We start from the raw sequence: 9,789 nt of genomic DNA, 5'->3' as shown, positions 1-9,789 counted from the left end.
TTTTATCACTTTTATGCGCAGCAACAGATCACTGCACAACCTTGCGGGTGGCAATAGCCTATGACTCGGTTATTATCGCATCGCAAGCACCAGTTGTATAATGGTGTCGACACAGACACATAAGTGTTAAACAAAACCAACCCAGCTCGCTGCATACGGGGGGTGAAGTGTGCGTATAACAGCTTATGCTAGGCTAACTTGGGTTTCCTGTCCCCAGAACTAGCGTCTATTTGGGACATGGCGTGGTTATATGCTAGGCAGAACTAGCGTCTATTTGGGACATGGCGTGGTTATATGCTAGGCAGAACTAGCGTCTATTTGGGACATGGCGTGGTTATATGCTAGGCAGAACTAGCGTCTATTTGGGACATGGCGTGGTTATATGCTAGGCAGAACTAGCGTCTATTTGGGACATGGCGTGGTTATATGCTAGGCAGAACTAGCGTCTATTTGGGACATGGCGTGGTTATATGCTAGGCAGAACTAGCGTCTATTTGGGACATGGCGTGGTTATATGCTAGGCAGAACTAGCGTCTATTTGGGACATGGCGTGGTTATATGCTAGGCAGAACTAGCGTCTATTTGGGACATGGCGTGGTTATATGCTAGGCAGAACTAGCGTCTATTTGGGACATGGCGTGGTTATATGCTAGGCAGAACTAGCGTCTATTTGGGACATGGCGTGGTTATATGCTAGGCAGAACTAGCGTCTATTTGGGACATGGCGTGGTTATATGCTAGGCAGAACTAGCGTCTATTTGGGACATGGCGTGGTTATATGCTAGGCAGAACTAGCGTCTATTTGGGACATGGCGTGGTTATATGCTAGGCAGAACTAGCGTCTATTTGGGACATGGCGTGGTTATATGCTAGGCAGAACTAGCGTCTATTTGGGACATGGCGTGGTTATATGCTAGGCAGAACTAGCGTCTATTTGGGACATGGCGTGGTTATATGCTAGGCAGAACTAGCGTCTATTTGGGACATGGCGTGGTTATATGCTAGGCAGAACTAGCGTCTATTTGGGACATGGCGTGGTTATATGCTAGGCAGAACTAGCGTCTATTTGGGACATGGCGTGGTTATATGCTAGGCAGAACTAGCGTCTATTTGGGACATGGCGTGGTTATATGCTAGGCAGAACTAGCGTCTATTTGGGACATGGCGTGGTTATATGCTAGGCAGAACTAGCGTCTATTTGGGACATGGCGTGGTTATATGCTAGGCAGAACTAGCGTCTATTTGGGACATGGCGTGGTTATATGCTAGGCAGAACTAGCGTCTATTTGGGACATGACGTGGTTATATGCTAGGCAGAACTAGCGTCTATTTGGGACATGACGTGGTTATATGCTAGGCAGAACTAGCGTCTATTTGGGACATGGCGTGGTTATATGCTAGGCAGAACTAGCGTCTATTTGGGACATGGCGTGGTTATATGCTAGGCAGAACTAGCGTCTATTTGGGACATGGCGTGGTTATATGCTAGGCAGAACTAGCGTCTATTTGGGACATGGCGTGGTTATATGCTAGGCAGAACTAGCGTCTATTTGGGACATGGCGTGGTTATATGCTAGGCAGAACTAGCGTCTATTTGGGACATGACGTGGTTATATGCTAGGCAGAACTAGCGTCTATTTGGGACATGACGTGGTTATATGCTAGGCAGAACTAGCGTCTATTTGGGACATGGCGTGGTTATATGCTAGGCAGAACTAGCGTCTATTTGGGACATGACGTGGTTATATGCTAGGCAGAACTAGCGTCTATTTGGGACATGACGTGGTTATATGCTAGGCAGAACTAGCGTCTATTTGGGACATGACGTGGTTATATGCTAGGCAGAACTAGCGTCTATTTGGGACATGGCGTGGTTATATGCTAGGCAGAACTAGCGTCTATTTGGGACATGACGTGGTTATATGCTAGGCAGAACTAGCGTCTATTTGGGACATGACGTGGTTATATGCTAGGCAGAACTAGCGTCTATTTGGGACATGACGTGGTTATATGCTAGGCAGAACTAGCGTCTATTTGGGACATGACGTGGTTATATGCTAGGCAGAACTAGCGTCTATTTGGGACATGGCGTGGTTATATGCTAGGATCATAGCAATTGCTAGACTGTCATTGAGTTTTGGAGAGAGGCATTTAACTCAGGCGTTGAGGCACGTTCTCCACTGAAGTCGCCTGTACACAACTGGGAAAAACCAGATTGGAAGTTTCTGTTCTTCTGACACAAACTAAGTAATGAATCTAAGATAAAAGCTATGCTCTGCGTACAGCCATGACGTGTTTTGATCGTCCTGAATTTTCAGGACACAGGTATTTAACTTGGGTGTTGACGTACACCAGTGAAGTTGTCTGCACACAGCTGGGAAAAACCTGATTGGCAGTTTCTGTGCGTCTTACACAAACTCAAAAATGTATTTTACAAATCTATGCTCTGCGTACAGGCGTGAAGTTTGCATAAACAGCAACAATATCACCGTTCTAAATTTTCAGGAGACGGGTATTTTAACTTGGGTGTTGACGTACACCAGTCAGTGACGCTGTCTATATACAACTTGGAAAACCCAGATTAACACTAAAAATAAAAGCTCTGCGTACAGCCGCAATGATTTGACCGTCATGAATTTTCAGAAGACGGGCACTTTACTTGGGTGTTGAGGCACACAAGTGACGTCTATTATACAGCTTTGGAAACTCAGATTGGCACTTTCTGTGTCGAAACTTCACTATTGTCAGGAGCAGGGACGGGTTGGTTTGATAAATCAACAGTTACGTTTTGTCGCAGTTGTAATAAAGCCAGACTATATGGCAATCTTTTGTACGCCGGAAGACATGCATTGCTTCCGTCCAGCTTGACTTTTCGTGACTCCCTGCTGGGAAGAACGTTTCTGTTGCCGTACTAACGTGTTTAGAATTTGTAATGTAGACGACGTCGTATTGCAGATAACGATACGAGATTGAAACTGGACACTGTATCTATCAGACGTTCATGATTTGTTTCTTTCCAACTAGTTAATGAACTCAACGATATTCTCATAATGATTCCGATGCATGGAGTTTGCCGTCAAGAAGCTTTCATACTTTAAGGTTCATTACCACACGAATTTAATTTCACGAAATATACATAATACCAAGGATAGCTCAACTATGCTAAAGGCGCTCTGCATTTTCATATGGTCTCAACTCTGGGTTGAAATCGTCTCCGGAAAGCTAAGAGTGGAAACGATGCATATCCCAGCCAACGACATGCCTTGTTGGCCGTCACTACCACTTCCTCATCCGGGTAATCTCACTTCCTGTTTCGGGAACCGGATGTGCAGGTGCAGCAACATAACCCAGACAGCCGATTGTTCTGGTAACCACGGCAACCTGACGTTTGTGCCTCATCTGCAAGGAGATTTCCGAACCCTCAACTTCTCCAACAACAAACTTTCAGAAATCACGGACGTCAACTTCTTCGCTAACGCATCTGGAGAGGTTCGGATTTTGGACCTGTACAGCAACAGTTTGACTTGTATAGTTCGCGGCGCGTTCGACCGCTTCAGGAAGCTGGAAAAGCTACTCTTGGGAGGAAACTCGTTGACGTGGAAGGGTGTTGCCGCTGTTCTCTCTGGAGTGACTTCCCTGCTAGACCTTGACCTCAAATGCTCCAGTTTGACTTCTATCCCCAAGGACGCTTTAGCAGACGTTCGCATGTCTCGGCTGAGGGCTTTAGATGTGGGCGAGAATAACATCAAATCCCTGGACTTGAAGGAACTACAACCGCTTCGTTTTTTGAAGTACCTGTATGCGTGGAAGAATGAACTTGAGAATTTGAAATCGGCTCGTTTGCCATCTTTGGTAGCTGTGAAGCTGAAGAACAACCACCTGTATGAATTTCCCGACACCTGCAAAGCAGGAACGGACGAGTCTCTGTTTCCACACCTGCGGAACTTGGAGGTCGAGTTCAACAATATAGGCAACCTGGACAAACCCGTGTGTCTGCCTAACGTCTTGTCACTGACTCTGAGGTACAACAAGATTCTCACGTTCAAGACCGACATGTTCTCCGCACGAAGATTTCCTTCTCTCAACAGTCTCAACGTGGCTTGGGTGGAGGGTCGAGTGCTCGCACTTCCACGGTTCACGTTCAACAGCTCGGCCCTCACCAAACTGGATTTCAGCCACACCAACGTCAACTTTTCTGACAGATCCACTGTGGACGAAGACGTCTTCGGCGGTTGCAACAACCTCGGGGACCTAATCCTCACAAAGAACGATTTCTCCACGGTTTCCTTGGACAGATTCCAGAAGCTATTCCAGCCCATAGCTTCAACGCTGAAAACGTTGCATCTCGGAGAGTGTGGGTTTGTTCATTTCAGCCAGCAATATTTTTCCAGATTTGCCCGACTGCAGAGGCTGTATTTGTACGGCAATGGTGTCGTTCATATTCCTGATGGCGCCTTTGATCGGATGGAGCAGCTACTGCTGTTGAATCTCGACAGCAACCGTATAGCAGTGGTGACTGAACAAACGTTTAGTGATGACACTCGCAAAAGGTAAGTACATGATGATTTTCGAGAGTGAGTGAGTGAGTGAGTGAGTGAATGCGTGAGTGATTGAGTGAATGCGTGGGTGAGTGAATGAGAGCCGGGTAGAGTGAGCGAGCGAGTGAGTGAGAAAGTGCGTGGGTAAGTGAGTGAGTGGGTGGGTTAGTGAGTGAGCGAGTGAGTGGGTGGGTTAGTGAGTGAGCGAGCGAGTGAGTGCGTAAGTGCGTAAGTGAGTGAGTGGGTGGGTTAGTGCGTGAGTGGGTGGGTTAGTGAGTAAGTGGGTGGGTTAGTGCGTGAGCGAGCGAGTGAGTGAGTAAATGAGTGAGTGAGTGGGTGACCGAGTGAAGGAGAGGGGATAAACCGCTCCAAAAAAACCGTCTTTTTAACTTGAACACCATTGACTATTTTATCATTCATATTACAAACTTTGTCATTGACTCATACATTTTTTCTTGTTTCTTGTTCGTTTGTTCTTTTCTTCGACCGCGCTTTCGTGTGTTTGTCCATTTTGTTAAAAACATTGTTTTTACCTTACTCCACTTTGTGTGCAGGGTTGTACATTTTGACCTGAGCGGTAACCCATTTATGTGTACGTGTCACCTGCTGTGGTTCAAGCGCTGGTTGCTGCAAAACCCCGGTCACTTCACTGGAGGGACAAAGGGGTACCGTTGTGCTAATCTACCACACACTCATGTGCAACATTTTGAAACGAGTGAACAGGTATGGGTGCATTTGTTATTCAGTGTGTTGTTCATTTACATTGACGAGTTTCAGTTTCTAGTTTGTACACTGTGACTCCGTGTGTGTTGGAGATGGACAGGCAAGGCCACACACACGCGCGCACGGACGCACACACCCATACCCACACACATGCGCGCGTACACACACACACACACACACACACACACACACACACACACGCAAACACACACACACAAAACACCACACACCTAGACCACACACCTAGCCCACACACCTAGACCACACACCTAGCCCACACACCTACACAACACACACACACACACACACACACACACACACACACACAGAGATCAGTAACACTCGCTGGGTCGCTGAATACACACACACACATGTGAACACACTAACGCAGACAGACAGAACAACTCACAAACACACACGTAAAGAGAGAGGGAGAGGTGGGGTGGGGTGGGGTGAGGTGGGGTGGGGTGGGGTGGGGTGGGGTGAGGTGGGGTGGGGTGGGGTGGGGTGGGGTGGGGTGGGGTGGGGTGGGGTGGGGTGGGGTGGGGTGGGGTGGGGTGGGGTGGGGTGAGGTGAGGTGGGGTGGGGTGGGGTGGGCACGGTGGGGTGGGGTGGGGTGAGAATGCCCCTTCTACTCTCCAAACAAAATATTTCCGGTTCTTGCAAAGCAACCAGTGGCACAACCATTCACCTTTTTCACTCATCTTCTATAACAAAGTAAAAAAGGCTGAACATTTGTAAGGAAGTGCAAAGTCGACGGCATGTAGCGCCTAGCCTTTCTAGGGGGGTACTGGGAGAAGGCCCCCCGGGAATTTGTTTCCTCCAAAGAACCCAAATGGTGCAAATTGGTGTCATCTGAGCTCCAAGTTTGCCATTCAATTCAGTTTTTAGAACCCTTTTTGCCTCCCCCACTTATTTTTTCGGCGGACACTTTCGCTTTTTCGGCGGACCAAAAACAATTTTCGGCGGAAATTTGCCTTTCGGCGGACAATTCCCATGCCTGATAACCTCTCTGTGCCACACACGCACAAGCACACTGAACAAATCTCCCTTCTGTTTAAAGGTACTGAACTTGTCAAATCCAGGTGCACGGAGCCCCTGGGGCTTTTAGTCATACCTCAGGCAGCTATCCGAAGAACTACCAAGTTTCATTGACTTGCACCCAAAGAGTTAAGAACTGCGATTTTTTTACGAATTAATTTCGTACTCGGACCCGGCTGGTCTTGGCCTATTTTTGGGTCTAAATTTAGATCAGGTAGATCACCACATCATGCACAAAAAGACACGTCACTAGCAAACTATGTCAGACGTCATCATGAGTTTGTGTAAAACAAAATGGAGGCCGGAATCACTCAGTTGAATCGAACTCCGACCAAACACCACGTAATAACTAGGTTAATTTATGCACTCGCGTGAACAAGAAACTGTCGAGCTTCACAGATGTCGTCGTTGGGTAGTTTTGGGTTTGTTTTACTACCATAGGAGGATTTTTGAACTGTAAATGCACTCAGTTGCAACAAAAACGCAAAACGAAGGCTGTGAGCTGCACTGTGCCTTTAAGGGAATTACACTCTTACTCTGTCCTCGCCGCTCGACCCAATTCAAATTTCACCCGTCTAATTTCCCAAAGATAACTCTTTGCAAATGTGTGGGGCCAGCAACTGGCAGCGTCTGGGGACCGTAACACAACACAAACGCATTCTTCATTTTACGCACTTTTTTCTTTTTATTAGAAACTTAAAACTACTTATGATAAATTTCACGCCTGTGCCTTATTCTTTGTATTTGTAAATAATGATGGTGTGTAAGTAGCCTATATTAGTTCTTAGTTTTCGCCTAACAGGTCAATGCACAAAATACGTGAGTGAGACGCAGCATTTTTGATTTTCTTGCCTACAAATAAAGATGTCTCGGTAAAAACTACACTACCACGTCGCAGAGACATTTAGTAGTTCAGGCTTACACGAATTGCCTGAGATAATATAATTTAAGTCAGCATACACACACGCCACGTCGATCTGGGTGCAAAATCGGGCGTGACAACCGTCTGGGTACGTATATGGGCGTAACGCGTCTCCACCGTGGAGATGTCGTAGACAGAAAATGGAAAATGCTCAGTCGTTTGCTAGCTGATTTCACTGTACAACTCTTGCTTCTCTCTCTCTCCAGGCGTGCCTCTTGGGCGAAGACGCCGCGTGGTTCACCATCGCCATCTCCTGCCTCCTCCTATCCTTCTTCCTCGTCTTCGTCGTCTTCTTCCGCTTCCGCTGGCACATGCGCCTCTGGTTTTACGAGTCTTGCCGAGAGCGCAGCTCCGGAAAGAGACGGAAACGTACGAAGGAGGGAAGCCGCTTTCAGTACGACGCTTTCGTGGCGTACGCCAAGGAAGATGTCGCGTGGATCCAGCGAGAGCTCTTGCCCGTGCTGGAAGGAGAGTGGGGGATGAGGCTGTGCGTTCACCAGAGGGATTTCCAACTGGGCAAACATATCGTGGACAACATCGCGGACTGCGTCAACGCAAGCGAGCGCGTCATTCTGGTCTTTTCGCCCCATTTTGCTCGCAGCCAGTGGTGTCAGTTCGAGCTGAAGTTCTGTCAGGGTAACGTCATGGAGCGTGATGACGTCATGGTGCTCGTGGCGCTGCGCGAGACCGAATCACGTGACATGACGGGCGCCATGATGGCCGTGCTTCAGACCACGACCTACATCGAGTGGGATGACGATACCGAGGCTAGAACCTCGTTTTGGGGTCGTCTGCATCTAGCTCTCAGTGATTGAAAAAAAGATTGGTAATAATCAGCGGTGTGGTTGCAAATTAGTGACCAGGCTACACATCAATACTCACCAGTACAGAAAATGATGGGTCACGAATTAGACAAACAGGGGGAGTGTACTGAACTGGGTGAAGCAAATTCTGAGTTGTCTTGAAGTTTCGTGTCTCTTAGATTTCTCTTGGTAAAGTGGCGACCAGACAAGCTACAAGCGTAAAAACTCAATAAGAACACAACTACTGCTGGACCGTGCATCGATATCACGGAGACTGATAATGGGAGGAAGCAAAAGCTGAGTAAGAGTCCCTAAGTTATGCCTTGGAACAATAGCGACCAGCCTTTAAAATACACTGGCAGAAACTCAGTAAGGAAACTAACGCTCGATCACAATCAGAGACTCTAACAGAAGGGAGCAAATTCTGAATAATCTTAATGATGTTTAGTGCCCCTTAGTTTTGCATTGACAATGTGACACAACTCGTAAAAAACTGTTGGATCATACATCGAATAAAATTGAGACTCGCATGCCGGGGTGCACATTTTGAGTAATCTTGAAGTTTATTGTGTACGTTTTGTCTTTGCGAAATGGCGACCAAATACAAACTCTGCTAGTAGAAACTCAGCAAAGCAAATTCTGTGTAGTCTTGAAGTTCAGTGTCCCTGTGCTTTGACTTGGTAAATTGCAGCCTCATTATAAACTACTAGTAAAAAACACACACACACACACACACACACACACCCACACACACACACACTCACACACACACACACACCCACACACACACACTCACACACACACACACCCACACACACACACAGTCACACACACACACACACACACACACAGTCACACACATACACACAAACACACACACACACACAGTCACACAAACACACACACACAGTCACACACACACACACACACAGTCACACACACACACACACACACACACACACACACCCACACACACACACACACAGTCACACTCACACACATACAGTCACACACAGTCACACACACACACACACACAGTCACACACACACACACACACACACACAGTCACACACACACACACACACACTGACACCCACACACACACACACACACACACAGTCACACACCCACACACACACACTGACACACACACACACACACAATCAAATAAACTCCTGGGTCAGACAGAAGACGGGATGGGACTTCATAAGCTTGAAGCAAGATCTGAGTGATGCTGAACTTCATACACCACATGTACGTGTATGTGTTTGGGTTGTACTGTTGAGAAAGTGAGCGGTTTTATTCAAATATTTGTCTTTTTACATTTAGTCAAGTTTTGACTAAATGTTTTAACGTAGAGGGGAAATCGAGACGAGGGTCGTGGTCTATGTGTGTGTGTGTGTGTGTGTGTGTGTGTGTCAGTGTGTGTGTGTGTGTGTGTGTGTGTGTGTGTCTGTCTGTGCGTGTCCGTGTGTGTAGAGCGATTCAGACCAAACTACTGGACTGATCTTTATGAAATTTGACATGAGAGTTCCTGGGAATGATATCCCTGGACGTGTTTTCTTTTTTTTCGATAAATACCTTTGATGACGTCATATCCGGCTTTTTGTAAAAGTTGAGGCGGCACTGTCACACCCTCATTTTTCAATCAAATTGATTGAAATTTTGGCCAAGCTATCTTCGACGAAGGCCGGATTTCGGTATTGCATTTCAGCTTGGTGGCTTAAACATTAATTAATGACTTTGGTCATTAAATATCTG

General features: G+C 46.9%; 1 protein-coding gene across 1 annotated transcript; it reads left to right on the top strand.

The window, feature by feature from the left end:
* The first annotated feature begins 1,581 nt into the window (after positions 1 to 1,581).
* LOC138967482 (toll-like receptor 13) lies at positions 1,582 to 8,588 on the top strand. The gene is made up of 3 exons (XM_070340039.1): positions 1,582 to 4,550; positions 5,093 to 5,261; positions 7,431 to 8,588. Exons 1-3 carry the CDS (start codon positions 3,064 to 3,066, stop codon positions 8,037 to 8,039), a joined length of 2,265 nt encoding a protein of 754 aa, XP_070196140.1. The 5' UTR covers positions 1,582 to 3,063; the 3' UTR covers positions 8,040 to 8,588.
* Positions 8,589 to 9,789: the final 1,201 nt, after the last annotated feature.

This window comes from Littorina saxatilis, linkage group LG5 (assembly GCF_037325665.1).
Source record: "Littorina saxatilis isolate snail1 linkage group LG5, US_GU_Lsax_2.0, whole genome shotgun sequence".
Taxonomy (NCBI): Eukaryota; Metazoa; Mollusca; class Gastropoda; order Littorinimorpha; family Littorinidae; genus Littorina; species Littorina saxatilis.
This window is presented reverse-complemented; position numbering and strand designations above follow the sequence as displayed.